Here is a 15,635-nt window from a genome sequence, read left to right on the forward strand (position 1 = left end):
CTTAGAGGTTTTATCCATCTAATAATGGGTAATAACAATAATCATGTACCCGTATTTTGCTGGACAAATATGTGTATCAGTTATAAAAGAAAAAGACTGAGCAAGTCCAACTTATCTATTAATCATACTCAAGCCTTACCCTCAATCTGCCCTTCATGCTCACCCACCACTCCAACCGAAGGCAACGACTTCTCTCAACTCAACAACACTATATGACAGCAGTATGTCAGGTGCTAGGCGCTGAGCCCTTGTGGAGTTTGCAGTCTATAAGGGGTGGCAGACACCAAACAGAATCACATGGACTGAAAGCCAGTGGGATCAATGGAAAAATGTCTCCCACTGTCTGAGTAAAAATGAAGTTCTAGAATGGAAGCATTAGAAACCACAAATCACACATTTTTTGCTTTCAGAATGAGTTTTTGGCTTTCAGTACAGATGAGTCTAAGAGGTTTCAGCAACTGGAATTATTTTGAATATCTAATCATGTTTTTCTCCAAGTTATTTCACTTGCTCAGGTTGTTTTTCCTCTGGATATTGTTATTAATAAGTTGTTCAGGAAACTGAGGCTACCCCCTGACTAGAGAGTTTGGTAACCACATCTTAGTGGTATTAAAGTTACCAGATTGGGCCCAAGATGGAGTCAGTCATGCTAAGTCTCACATCAGCAAACCAAAAACTTATCCAAGTTTCTATGCTGGGCTCTCCCAGAAAAGGCAGGCCTAGGTCAACCCATCAGTGCTCGCCTGCTCAGTGCAAGTTACTGTACTGACCTGGCTCCAAGACTTCCCTTTGCTCCATATAAGAAAAGTAACCCTGCTTTAACCATTCAGCAAATGCCCGGTATAACTTCCTTGTTCCTGCTCACTTTGGTCCATAAAGATCTCTAGCCTGGTACAGCTCTTCACAGCTCCTTTCTGTCTGCTAGACTGGATGCCGCCCGATTTATGAATTGCTGAATAAAGCTAATAAGATCTTTAAATTTTACTCAGTTGAATTTTGTTCTTTAACCATAGCCTCTATGTTTTCCTCAATTTTGTTTTTCTAACAAGCTAGATGTTACTGGTCGTGAACCACTATTTTTCAGACACCAATTACAATGTGTGGTTTTTTCCCACACCACCAAGAAATTCTTGGACACCAGCCGGGTGTCTTACAATTCTGACACAATTTACCTGGAAATAGTGTCAGATCTCACAGGTTAAGTGCTCAGTCCTACAAGATTGCTCCCCACTTCAGACACCAATGGCAAGTTCAGGGTGTCACTTGTGCTAATGACTGACCCACTCTAGACTGAAGATTCCAACAACCCCCTCCCTGTGTTTAATTACTTTGCCAGAGCAGCTCACAGAACTAAAAGAAACATTTAACTATTAGATTGCCAGTATATTATAAAAGGATATAACTCAGGAACAGCCAGATGGAAGAGATGCATAGGGCAAGGCATGTGGGAAGAGGCTTGGCGCTTCCATGCTCCCTGAGTATGCCACTCTCTCCAGTCAACACGTATTCACCAACTCGGGAGCTCTCCAAACCCCATGCTGTGGGTTATGGAAGCTTCGTTAAATGGGCACGATTGATTAAATCATTGGCCAAGGGTGACTGAAGTCAATCTTCAGTCCCTTTCCCCTCCCAGAAGGTAAGGGGGTAGGAATGAAAGTTCCAACCCTCTAATCACTTGCTTGGGTCTACAGTCAACCAGAGCCTCCATCCTTAGTATTTTCCAGTAGTCACCTCATTAACATAACAAAAGACACTTTTTATCACCTGGAAATTCCAAGGGTTTTTTTTTTTTTGGAGCTCTGCGCCAAAAACTAGACAAAGACCAAACGTATATTTCTTATTATAAATCACAATATCACAACCACACTTTCATTAGCAAGTTCCCAAGGCACTTACTATAAACACTTCCTAGAATTAAAAATTGCTGTGTTCACTTTTTCCCTTCCCACTAGACCAGGGCTTCTCTACCTTGGCATCACTGGCATTTGGGGCTGGCTTATTGGAGCAGGGGATATAGGGGCAGTGGCTCTCCTATCCATTGCAGATATTAAGCAGCATCTGGCCTCTACCCCTTAGATGCCAACAGCACTCCCCCAGTAGTGACAACCAAAAATGTCTCAGACATTGCCCAATGTCTCCTGAAGAGCAAAACTGCTCTGGGTTGAGAATCATTGCTCTAGGTTCTAACATCCCCAAAGCAGGACTGAAGTGTTTTGGTACCCCTCCCATCTCCCTCCCCCAGCACAGTATCTTGTACACAATAGGCAGTTGCTGAATGAGTAAGAGAGACCCCTAAAAAGTGAATGAAAGTGAGTTAAACCACCTTTATTAGAAAAACTTAGAGCACACATATTACTAGTAGCATAGTGATTACCTAAGAAAAGTAATTTAAAACCATTAATTATAATCTGCAGATTCTTCATTTTGTGGGCACTGTTTTTCAGATAACTTCTCTGAGAGCAGAGCAGAGACCCCTCTCTGGTTAATGTGAACCATTCAATACATAGCTTAACATCAGATAGATCTTTTAATATATGTTTTAGAATGAGTAAATAACAATTTCATTAATAAATGATAAAAATCGCAATCCTTGCTGATGATGGAGAGAAATAAAGTTGTGTCTCTATCTTTGAAAGCACTAGTCTCTACTCAAGCAGAACATCTATTACGGTGAAATGAAATCCTGTTACAGTCTCATCAGAGCTGACAGATACATATTACTGACACACATGATGCCGTCACCTTAGGAGCCACATGCGTAGTATAGAAATGGCTCTGCTAGACAGCTAAGGCTATATTTTAGAAAGTTATGCAAACTGGGGAGACACATATTTTAGTACATCAGTACTAAAGTTAAAAGTTCCAAAATTATCAATTAATTAATCCTGAATTCATCCCAGGAAGGAAAACTATATGCTTCCATATGCTGAAATGCACACACTTCTTCTCTTTGTTGAAGTCTGTCACTTTTTTCCTCTGAAAAGCAGTAAATTCCAAGGTAGGGATTATGTGAGAATAAGTAGCACCTGTAAGCAACATCTGGTGCTACTTGTCATGTGGCTAAGAAGAATGGTATCTTACCTCAGAATTGGACACGCCAGTTGCGGTCACTTCTTTTGTTTTATCTACTTGCTGAACAAGAAGATCACAGTAGAGTCTTAGTTCCGACATTTTAGTTTTCAAGTTTTCAGTGTTTTCAGCAAACTCTAAATAACAAAATGATGAAAACGTAATTTAATTCCCAGAATAAATAACTGATATACTAGTTAGCATACTATACAGATAAGTGAAATATAATCTATGCCTAAAGTCAGATGTTTATAGTATGAGTTACAGATATGACATAATTGAAGTTATGGGAGCAAGAAAAAGAGAAAAAGGAGATTTTTAGTCTTCTGAAGTAATCTACATTATTTCTTGAGCCAACATATTTAATGATCACCAGTACAGGAAGAAGGAGACAGTATACCTCTGATCCACTTGTGTCAGAACTGGGAACAGTCAAGGGTTCAGGGTTTTGGTCTCAGTTCTGCCACAGTTTTCCTATCTGTAAAATGGGGTCACAGCTATCTATCCAGTGCTCAAAACTGGGAAAGAGTGTTCTGTAACATGCAATTACCACTAATAAGACAGCTCGTGAATTCAGAGGACTGGTCCAGCATGCTGCCTGGCAAGGAGAACGGCACCCTCTGCACACCTGCTGCTCCTTCATTAGCACGGCACTCCAGCCATCCTGGCGCTGAGGGCTCGGCTACAATCGTAACTGCCTCTGCTTTCTTCTCCATGAAAAAGCTGCACATTACCACCTGATCTGAGTCAGAGCTTGACAGTGTCTAGAATTTGCTCTCAACTTAGCATTGAAAAACAACCAACAAATAGGTCATTTTACTGTGTCTACTTGAAGAGTTAAGCACATCTGCCATACGTGTCATGAGAAAGGTCCCCTGAAACACTTGTTCCCAGAGGCCCCTCTCTCCCACCAATCTTTTCAGGTGTACATTCGAGGCTGGGGGACTGGGAAGGCAGAGCTCAGGCAGTAAGCCCTGGCACTCGTGACCCAGGCAAAATAGAAAGTTATGCCATGGTTCTCAAGAGACTTAATGATGTTGAGTTAATGAGCATTAAGCAGCAGCAACCTGACAATTAAGTATCCATCTACCCCAGGAACAGGGAGGGGAAAGCGGGGTGTTACTGCAGGAAATACCCAGATCCAAGGCTTCTCTGGCTCAGCTACTCTTTACCAAAAGTCAGCTTTGTGCCAGGCGAGGTACCTCATGGTAATCCTTCTAAGATAGGTAATTACCTCTTTTTAAAATATAAGGAAACTGAAGATTAGAGAGGCTAAGTGACCTATGTCAAGGTCACAAAGCCAGTACCCTACAAAGCCATGATTTGAACCCAGTTGTATCTGGCTCCAAAACCTGCATTCTTTCTACTATGACACGCTAAGAAAGAAGAGTCAGGTATAGACTGTTTAAGGTCCACTGAGATATACAGCACTTGCATGATATAAAAAGCTGGCTGTGGCTAGGTGGTCAGAAGCAAGATAACAAATATGGGAACCCAGAGATGCCATTAGGTGATTCCAAGGGTTCCCAGTCCAGAGGACAATCAATACTTGCCTTTTTCTTTCTGGGTCCTACTGTCTGTCAGGCAAGCCTTGGCTGACCCCAAGGCTACCAGCCACCGTTGTCTCTCAGCCACACTTCTGGCCTTCAGGTAGAAATATTGTTCCCCAGGGATTATCAGGTCCATGCGTGTGTTATCTACAGAATGAACTGGGAGCAAGGCATAGGGAGGTCAGAAACCCAGAAAAGCCCTATCTGGGTAGCCTCCACTCCACCCAAATTCTTGAGATTAACTGGCACGCCAGTCACTGAGAGCTTCTTCCAAGAGAGGATGTCAGCCCTTACTACTTCTCCTTGTTTATTTATCTCTTCCTAGAGGTCTCTGCTAATGGAGAGGGAAAACTGCAGTTGGATCCAAGGTCTCACCAGGACTTTGGCCTAAAAAAGAATCACCTAAATCTCCTTAGGATCGTTTGTAAGAGGAGAGAGGAAAAATCTCTCTTCTGGCGTGTGTGTGTAAAGTATGCTGCTCTGCGGCCAAAAAGGCTTGATGCAAACAAGTAAGGATGTGCTCTTTATCTCCTTGGGTTATTGAAAAGCAATCAAGAACACAATATTTTTCCTTTCTACTTTCCTTCACTAGTCTTATCAAAAATGTGAGAATTCCCTTAGAACACTTTAGGAGAAGAAACAAGCAAGCCACACTCTCCTTCACCCCCCGAGCCCCATGCCCCAAATTCCCTTCTAGTCGGTTTCTGAGCCACATCCTCTCAGCATGTCTCAAGATTCTCAAAACCAAGAAGAAAAGGCTATTTGTAGGTCTGTTAGGTGTTTGCTTGTTTAGTTTTGAGCATGATGGTGGTGGTGAGAAGGTGTGTATGTGTCGTGATTTAAACATAGAAGTGTTTGATGTTGCAATAAAAAGACAAATAATCTTAGCAAACTGCCACAAGCCCGAGGTAAGCAGGTGACTAAGGAATGAGCACTAGATGTGTGGTTGATAAGCACATTGCTCTCATTTATTCTGACTACCTCTTAACCAACCTCCTTGTAAAAACTCACTGCAGTTTTAGGTCTTACTTGTAAGACTTTTTCTGGGACATAACATTATATATCTTTATACTATGGGAGCAGCAGAGAAAGGCACACAGAAGCCAGTGTTTTTATATTTTGGGGGAGAAACAGAAAGAAAAATAAAACCTGCAAGTGTCTTGGCTTCTCACCTTGAATTTCACACACCGCCATCTGGATGCTCCCTTTGCAACCTTTCCAAGCATCTTCAGGAGAATCATAATAAGATAATATTCCCCCACAGAGAAGGAACCACCGAGGCTGCCAACCTGAAAACAGAAGCAAGAGCATGGTCTCAATTACTGCTTCCCAGGACACAGGAATAGGACCTAACAAAGGATGCTGGATTCTAGCTCCAAGGAACTCACATTCTGGGGGAAAATTCTAAGGGAAAGAAATAAGTTAGAAAAGATCTGTATGTTTGATCTCATTTTTGCATAGAAGTCTGGAAGGATCAGCAATAAATATGGTGATGATTCTCTAGGTAATGGGATTACTTATGATTTTTATTCCTTTTCCCCCCTAATATAGTACTAGTAATCTTTGGTTTTTACTTTTTCTAAGATGAAAGATTATTATTTTCCAAAGATTATTGTTAACATACTTGCTCTCCTCCCCTCTGGTTAAGAAAAATTATTCCAAACCTAGAAATGAGATAAAAGATTATGTTGCCCTTTCAACATCATATGAAGTGCTGTCTAATAAGCCTGCCTAGGGTCATATGTTCCCTAAAGAAAGATAACTTTAACTTACTATTTGGTATTGATCCACTGAAATGGAATAATCTTAAAACATTCAAGGGCTTAACTACTTTTACTTCACAGCATTTCAGGGGACGAACCATATTCAGTGGAAACACACATCTTGTCTAGTCCTCTTACACAACCTATGTTCTAGTCAAACCAAACTTACTTGCTGCATGCCTGCCTCAGGGCTTTTGCTCAAATTGGATCTTCTTCCTAAAATGTCATCCCTGACTACCTCTGCATAAGCCTTGTTAGTCTCCTCATCAGATGTATTTTTTCTTTCTCTGAAATGCCATAGCCTTTTAAGGATACATTTCTCTCACTAGACTCTTCTACAGCTGAGACAGCTGGAGTGAAGGTTGGTAGGCGCTTTGCGCAGAGCCCCAAGGGCTGCTCAGGTACACACCTGATGGGCCCTTGGGAATTGATTCACACCAGCTAAATGTATAAGTCACCAATTGATGTCAAAGTAGTATTGTTAGGGAACCACTAACTGAAACCGCCCACCTTGGCCAGGCAGAATAATAACTGCTTGCATGAGTTATCTCACAACAGGAGGTCTCAATAAGAAACACGGAACTGACCAGCTACCACCAGCTGGCAGAAATCGGGAGGGGTCAAGAGGAGGGAGGAGATGCCAGCCATAATATGTCCTGCCGACGTCCCAGAAACCCTGACGCTGGAAACCACCTTGACTGAGAGATGCGTGCGTCACCAGGAATTGGACCAAATATGGGCACAAGCAAGATGACTGGCCAGAGACAACCCGGGAAGCTAACCCCATTCCCATAAAACCTGAGATGTGAGCTACGTGGCAGAGCAGTTCTGGGTTTCCTTTCCCTGCTGCTCTCCCCCCGGGGGGCCCCTTCCCAATAAAGTCTTTTGCTTTGTCAGCATGTGTGTCTCCTCGGACAATTCATTCCCAGGTGTTAGACAAGAGCCCACTCTTGGGCCCTGGAAGGGGTCCCCCTTCTGGTAACAGCATCAATTTATTACATTATAACAGAAGATTAGTACACTTCCTGGAGCACCCATAGCCTAAGATCATAGTTCAGGGAAACTTAATTTTTAATCAGGAGGCTGAATGGTCAGCACTAAATCTAAGCTCAGGCACAGGAGTTAGGTGGCAGGCAAGATGTTTCACTCATCATTTACTTCATCAGGGTCTGCTTTCTAGGAACCAGAACACTCAGGCCTGCTCAGGTACCACATCTCTCACTTCCTTAAACAAAACTGGATAAAAACCAATTCTCAATATCCACCCTCATACCAGTCACCGAAATATCCTTCCCTAAAAGCCTTCTCAACCAAAGATGAGTAATGTATTCTACAACCATGGCTTATGTTCCTCTTATTCCATCTTATACTGGGGACTTCCCTCCCAGCGATGAACCTAGACCCTTTACTGGACATCAGGAGCCCCATGGCCTTATCTCAACACCCCCACAAGCTGATTACTGGCTAGAAAACCTCTTGAGGTGAACTTGAAAATTTTATTTCAGAAGGTGATGCTTCCTGACCTTGGCTTCAAATTCTATGGAACCACAAACCCGAAGGCTACTATTCTTGGCACAAACATTACAATCCAGGAAATCAAACTGATCATCAGATTGCCTTGTTGAGTAGATAATCAACACTCCTGGAGTCAGATATTATTAGTGATATTTTAGCCCTTTGCAAGAGAGTCATTATTTATACCTTACGCCATCTCCCCTCAATGAAACAGAAGAATCAATTCCTAAGAATCTGAGAAACGGAAAGGGCCTTTGAAATCACCTAGCCCAACCAGCTCATTTTACAGAGAAGGAAACCAATCCCATGTAGATTAAGTGACCTATCTAAGGTCACACAGGAAGTACACAACAGAGTTGGGAAGAAAACTATGTCTTTCTAATACTGTCCCTCCTGGCAAAACAACCCCCAAACCCTGACTCCCCACTGCTAGAAAGCTATCCTGGTATAGAACAGTAGCATCTTCTCCCTTACAGCTCAACTCCCATGGTTATGTTTGGTGTGAACACTCTTCAAATCCACCATGACTCTCAAGTAGAGGGAGTTCAGCATACCCTCAATTATCGTATTTTATCAAATTTAGGACCCCATCTGTATGAGTCTTGGTTCTCCAAAGAAACAGAACCAATAATATGTATGTATATCTATATATAATTTATCATAAGGAATTGGCTCATACAATTATAGAGGCTGCAAAATTCCAAGATCTGCAGTCAGCAAGCTAGAGAATCAGGAGAGCCAATTTGTAATTCCAGTCCAAAAGTCATCAGGCTTGAGACCCAAGAAGAGCCAGTGTTTCAGTGAGACTGAGAAAACAGGAAAAGACCAGTATCCCAGCTCAACAATCAAGCAGGAAGAGTTACCCCTTACTCAGCCTTTTTGTTCTATTTAGGTCTTTGACTGACTGGATGAGACCCACTCATATTAGGGAAAGCGATTTACTTTACTCAGTCTATCAGTTCAAATGTTAATCTCATCCAGAAACACCCTCAGACACACCCAGAATGATGTTAGGTCAAATGTCTGGGCACCCCATGGCCCAGGCAAGTTGACACAAAAAATTAACCATCACATACCATTAATTTGAAGATAAACTAAAATATTTGCATGTGATGTGACCGACAAGGCTTAATTTCCAAAATACACAAATAGCTCATACAACTCAATAACAAAAAACAAACAACCCAATCAAAAAATGGGCAGAAGACCTAAACAGTCATTTCTCCAAAGAAGACATACAGATGACCAATAGGCACATGAAAAGATGCTCAACATCGCTAATTATCAGAGAAATACAAATCAAAACTACCATGAGTTATCACCTCACACCGGTCAGAATGGCCATCATTAAAAAGTCTACAAATAATAAATGCTGGAGAGGGTGTGGAGAAAAGGGAACCCTGCTACACTGATGGTGGGAATGTAAATTGGTGCAGCCACTATGGAAAACAGTATGGAGGTTTCTTAAAAAACTAAAAACAGAGTTACCGTATGATCCAGCAATCCCACTCCTGGGCATATATCTGGAAAAAACTCTAATTCAAAAAGCTACATGCACTCCTATGTTCACAGCAGCACTATTTACAATAGCCAAGACATGGAAGCAACCTAAATGTCCATCGACAGATGAATGGATAAAGAAGATGTGGTGTGTACACACACACACACACACACACACACACACACACACTGGAATACTACTCAGTTATAAAAAAGAATGAAAAATTCCATTTACAGCTACACGGATGGACCTAGAGATTATCATACTAAGTGAAGTAAATCAGACAGAGAAAGACAAATATCATATGATATCACTTATGTGTGAAATCTAAAATAAGATACAAATGAACTTACAAAACAGAAACAGACTCACAGACATAGAAAACAAACTTATGGTTATCAAAGGGGAAAGGGGGTGGGGGAGGGATAAATTAGGAGTTTGGGATTAGCAGATGCAAACTACTGTATAGAAAATAGATAAACAACAAGGTCCTAATGTATAGCACAGGGAACTGTATTCAATATCTCTTCTAACAACCTATAATGGAAAAGAATATGAAAAAGAAAAAATATATATATAACTGAATCACTTTGCTGTATACCAGAAACTAACACACTGTAAATCAATTATACTTCAATTAAAAAAAAAACAGGGCTTCCCTGGTGGCGCAGTGGTTGAGAATCTGCCTGCCAATGCAGGGGACACGGGTTTGAGCCCTGGTCTGGGAAGATCACACATGCCGCGGAGCAACTAGGCCCGTGAGCCACAACTACTGAGCCTGCGCGTCTGGAGCTTGTGCTCTGCAACAAGAGAGGCCGCGACAGTGAGAGGCCCGCGCACTGCGATGAAGAGTGGCCCCCGCTCGCCACAACTAGAGAAAGCCCACGCACAGAAACGAAGACCCAACACAGCCAAAAATAAATAAATAAATAAATAAATAAATAAATAAATAAAATTAAAAAACAAAAAAAACAAAAAATAACCTGCCCATTAAGCAATGACATGATACTCATTCTCAGATGCTTCCTGACTTCAGAGCTGTTGGAATGTGAAAAAAAATGCCTAAAAATTGAAAAAATGTGGTATAAACTAGGTTTATCTTACAGGAATCTGAAAAATGTTAAATAACCCAAACACACACACACACACACACACAAACGCACACAGCACAGCTGCAATATATTTTAAAAGTAGCTTGTAAATGATAATAGTAACTGAAATAACACCTTCTCTGTAATAGGTTCTGTATTTATCTAGGAAAAGTTATAATGACACTAGAAGGGTTTCAATTATTTTATTCTGTAGTTTGTAACTATAAAGACTATGACCAAGAAAAACTTTTCCTTAAAGCATAAAGTTCCTAGAATTTCAAAAGGCATGTTAAGAGCCCACAGAAGTCTCATTCCCATTATCTGAGATTTAATGGCAGAGCAATGGAGAGTCCAGAGTAATGTAGAGACACACTGCTCTTTCACGATGTACAGTCCTGGGAAGCTCAGATACAGCTCAGGAATGATGGATGAATTGCATGAGAAAAGAGGCATGCATGATGAAGAGGCCATTAATGCACTTCCTGTTTTAAATTAATATGCTGTTACCTTGGTTTGGGTGATGGCTAATTTTATGTATGAACTTGACTGGTCTACCAGATGCTCAGATAGCTGGTAAACCATTATTTCTGGGTGTGTCTGTGAGGGGGTCTCTGGGAGATATTGGCATTTGGATCAGCAGACTGAGTAAAGATTGCCATCACCAATGTGGGTGGACATCATCCAATCTAATGAGGGCCTGAGCTGAACAGAAAGGCAGAGGAAGGGTGAATCTCCTCTCTTTGCCTGAGCTGCAACATCCATCTTCTCCTGCCCTGGGACACTGGTGCTCCTCATTCTTGGGCTTTTAGACTCAGACCAGGACTTGAACCATCCACCACCCTCGATTCTCAGGCCTGTAAACTCAGACTGAATTGTGTTACCAGCCTTCCTGGTTCTCCAGCTTGCTGAGAAAAGACTGTAGGACTGCATAATCTCCATAACTGCATGAGCCAAATTCCTATCATAAATCTCCTCATATGTATATATATGGTTCTGTTTCTCTGGAGAACCCTAATACACTTGAAAATGATAAAATATTCAAGGTAACAAAAGAGCAGATGAAAACTGTGGGTCTATACCAGTCTCTGATTCATTCAATTACCATTAGACTATCTTCCTGTCCAACCCTACTCCCTTTTTTTTGCCATCCCTTACTAGAGATGGAAAGTGGTGTCAGCCAAACTCCCTGCTTAGAAGATTAGACAAGAAACTTCCATGAGCAGGGAAAAGTTTTAGCTCATATAAGCTACTGCTGCCAGGGATGGGCTAGGGGGATAAAGTATTTAAATGCCAATATCACATATTTTGTATTATCTTGGATTATTTCACTATAGAAGGTACAGTGGACATTTATTTTTGGCAACCCAGCATCCACCTCCCACATTTCTGTTCCTGAAAACCCCCTTCTCCCCACTCTATCCATGTAGTTTGGGTTGGGCTGACTAGCCCCAGGGTGGGCCTGTGATTCAGGCTTAAATGGAGCTTCACATCCCCTTTCCTCAATGATATGTTCCAAGACAGGCAAGGGACCCAACCAGAAATAATTCTGGGACTTTTGCTGGGACTGGGGAAAGGTGGAAAGAAATGGAGACTGTCTCTCTTTTTTCTTTGGTCTCAAAGATGTTTACCTGGAGCTGCTGGAAGTCATTTTGCCATCACATGGACCTAAACATGATTTACACATACAAGGAAAGCGGGTGGGAGTATTTGAGGGAGGTAGGGAAAGGAAGCAAATCTAGATGACATTTTTTGAACACTTCGATCAGACTGTGTAATACCTATAGATAAGATACCCTCTGGACTTTTCAGTTACATGGACTAATAGATGTCCATTTTTCACTTCAACCCTGAGTTGGGTTTTTCTGTAATATTTCTAAGGTATCACATGATTATCTCACTAAATGTATAAAAAACATTTGACAGAATCTAATACCCTTTCATAATAAAAACTCTTAACAAACTAGGTAGAGAAGGGAACTTCTTCAACCTGATAAAGGCATCTACAAAAAACCCACAGCTAACATCATACTCAATGACAAAAGACTGGATGTTTTTCCCCTGGGATCAGGAATAAGATAAAGATGCTTGCTTTCACCACTTCTATTCAACACTGCACTGGAGGTTCTAGCCAGGGCAATTAGACTACAAAAGGCATCCAGATAGGAAGGGAAGAAGCAAATCTACCTCTATTCACAGACATGCTCCTGTATATTAAAAAAAAAAAAGAATCCACTTAAAAAACTATTAGAATTAATGAGTTCAGCAAAGTTGCAAGATATAAGACCAATACACGAGGAAGACCTTCAAGATGGCAAAGGAGTAAGACGTGCAGATCACCTTCCTCCTCACAAATACATCAAAAATACATCTACATGTGGAACAGCTCCTACAGAACACCTACTGAACGCTGGCAGAAGACCTCAGACTTCCCAAAAGGCAAGAAGCTCAGCACGTACCTGGGTAGGGCAAAAAAAAAAAAGGAAAAACAGAGACAAAAGAATAGGCATGGGACCTGCATGTCTGGGAGGGAGCTGTGAAGGAGGAAAACTTTCCACACACTAGGAGGCCCCCACACTGGTGGAGACAAGAGGTGGCGGTGGGGGAGGCTTTGGAGCCACGGAGGAAAGCACAGTAACAGGGGTGCAGAGGGCAAAGCGGAGAGATTCCCGCACAGAGGATCGGTGCCGACCAGCACTCACCAGCCTGAGGCTTGTCTGCTCACCCGCCGGGGCGGCTGGGGGCTGGGAGCTGAGGCTCGGGCTTCGGAGGTCAGACCCCAGGGAGAGGACTGGGGTTGGCTGCGTGAACACAGCCTAAAGGGGGCTGGTGTGCCACAGCTAGCCGCGAGGGAGTCCAGGAAAAAGTCTCAAACTGCCTAAGAGGCAAGAGACCATTGTTTCGGGGTGCGCGAGGAGAGGGGATTCAGAGCACCGCCTAAACGAGCTCAAGAGATGGGCGCGAGCCGCGTCTATCTATGTGGACCCCAGAGATGGCCATGAGACGCTAAGGCTGCTGCTGCAGCCACCAAGAAGCCTGTGTGCAAGCACAGGTCACTATCCGCACCTCCCTTCCCGGGAGCCTGTGCAGCCCGCCGCTGCCAGGGTCCTGTGACCCAGGGACAACTTCCCCGGGAGAACGCACGGCACGTCGCAGGCTGGTGCAACGTCACGCTGGCCTCTACCGCCACAGGGTCGCCCCGCATTCCGTACCCTGCCCTCCACCCAGCCTGAGTGAGGCAGAGCCCCCTAATCAGCCGCTCCTTTAACCCCGTGCTGTCTGAGCGAAGAACAGACACACTTAGGAGACCTACACGCAGAGGCAGGTCCAAAACCAAAGCTGAACCCCAGGAGCTGTGCGAACAAAGAAGAGAAAGGGAAATCTCTCCCAGCAGCCTCGGAAGCAGCGTATTAAATCTCCACAATCAACTTGATGTACCCTGCATCTCTGGAATATCTGAATAGACAACGAATCATCCCAAATTGAGGAGGTGGACTTCGGGAGCAACTGTAGACTTCGGGTTTGCTTTCTGCGTCTAATTTGTTTCTGGTTTTATGTTTATCTTAGTTTAGTATTTAGAGCTTATTATCATTAGTAGATGTGTTTATTGATTTGGTTTCTCTCTTCCTCTTTTATATATATATATATATATATATATATATATATATATATATATATATATATATATATATATATATATATATATATGTTTGGTTTTTTTTTTCTCTTTTTGTGAGTGTGCATGTGCATGCTTCTTTGTGTGATTCTGTCTGTATAGGGTTGCTTTTACCATTTGTCCTAGGGTTCTGTCTGTCCGTTTTCTTTTAGTATAGTTTTTAGTACTTGTTATCACTGGTGGATTTGTTTATTGGTTTGGCTGCTCTCTTCTTCTTTTTTTTTTAATTACTTTTTAAAATTTTAATCATTTAAAAAATTTTTTGACTTTAATAACTTTATTTATTTTTCTTTTTTTTTTCTTTTTCTTCTCCCTTTTTTTCTGAGCCATGTGGCTGACAGTCTTGGTGCTTTGGCCGGGTGTCAGGCCTGAGCCTCTGAGGTGGGAGAGCCGAGTTCACGACACTGGTCCACCAGAGACCTCCCGGCCCCTCATAATATCAATCGGCGAAAGCTCTCCCAGAAACCTCCATCTCAACACTAAGACCCAGCTCCACTCAACAACCAGCAATCTCCACTGCAGGACACCCCATGCCAAACAACTAGCAAGACAGGAACACAACCCCACCCATTGGCAGAGAGGCTGCCTAAAATCATACTAAGTTCACAGACACCCAAAAAACACATGACCGGATGCAGTCCTGCCCACCAGAAAGACAAGTACCAGCCTCATCCACCAGAACACAGGCACAAGTCCCACCCACCAGGAAGCCTACACAATGCACTGAACCAACCTTACCCACTGGGGGCAGACACCAAAAACAATGGGAACTACGAACCTGCAGCCTGCGAAAAGGAGACCCCAAACATAGTAACTTAAGCAAAATGAGAAGACAGAGAAATACACAGCAGATGAAGGAGCAAGGTGAAAACCCACCAGACCAAATGAAGAGGAAATAGGCAGTCTACCTGAAAAAGAATTCAGAGTAATGAGAGTAAAGATGATCCAAAATCTTGGAAATAGAATGGAGAAAATACAAGAAATGTTTAACAAGGACCTAGAAGAACTAAAGAGCAAACAAAGAATGATGAATGAAACAACATGAAACAACACAATAAATGAAATTAAAAATGCTCTACAAGGAATCAATAACAGAATAACTGAGGCAGAGAACGGATAAGTGACGTGGAAGATAAAATAGTGGAAATAACTACTGCAGAGCAGAATAAAGAAAAAAGAATGAAAAGAATTGAAGACAGTCTCAGAGACCTCTGGGACAACGTTAAACGCACCAGCATTCGAATTATAGGGGCCCCAGAAGAAGAAGAGAAAAAGAAAGGGACTGAGAAAATATTTGAAGAGATTATAGTTGAAAACTTCCCTAATATGGGAAAGGAAATAGTTAATCAAGTCCAGGAAGCACAGAGAGTCCCATACAGGATAAATCCAAGGAGAAACAAGCCAAGACACATATTAATCAAACTATCAAAAATTAAATACAAAGAAAAAATATTAAAAGCAGCAAGGGAAAAA

At 42.2% G+C, this 15,635-nt stretch overlaps 1 protein-coding gene across 6 annotated transcripts in view; it reads right to left on the reverse strand.

Moving 5' to 3' along the window:
* The window catches only part of PLEKHA8 (pleckstrin homology domain containing A8), a 94,392-nt gene that overhangs the window by 26,815 nt on the left and 51,942 nt on the right, over positions 1–15,635 (reverse strand). For 5 of the 6 annotated variants that reach the window (XR_005021188.1, XM_036863177.1, XM_036863175.1 and 2 more), the window contains 3 exons: positions 5,792–5,908; positions 4,623–4,778; positions 3,082–3,206 (listed from right to left, as the gene is read on the reverse strand). Coding sequence is in view for 5 of the 6 variants with exons in the window: in XM_036863175.1 (XP_036719070.1) it covers positions 3,082–3,206; positions 4,623–4,778; positions 5,792–5,908 (398 nt within the window). In the remaining variant the exon portion in view is untranslated. The remainder of the gene's footprint in view (positions 1–3,081; positions 3,207–4,622; positions 4,779–5,791; positions 5,909–15,635) is intronic. The other variant, XM_036863178.1, reaches the window with a different exon arrangement.

This window comes from Balaenoptera musculus, chromosome 9 (genome assembly GCF_009873245.2).
Source record: "Balaenoptera musculus isolate JJ_BM4_2016_0621 chromosome 9, mBalMus1.pri.v3, whole genome shotgun sequence".
Lineage (NCBI taxonomy): Eukaryota > Metazoa > Chordata > Mammalia > Artiodactyla > Balaenopteridae > Balaenoptera > Balaenoptera musculus.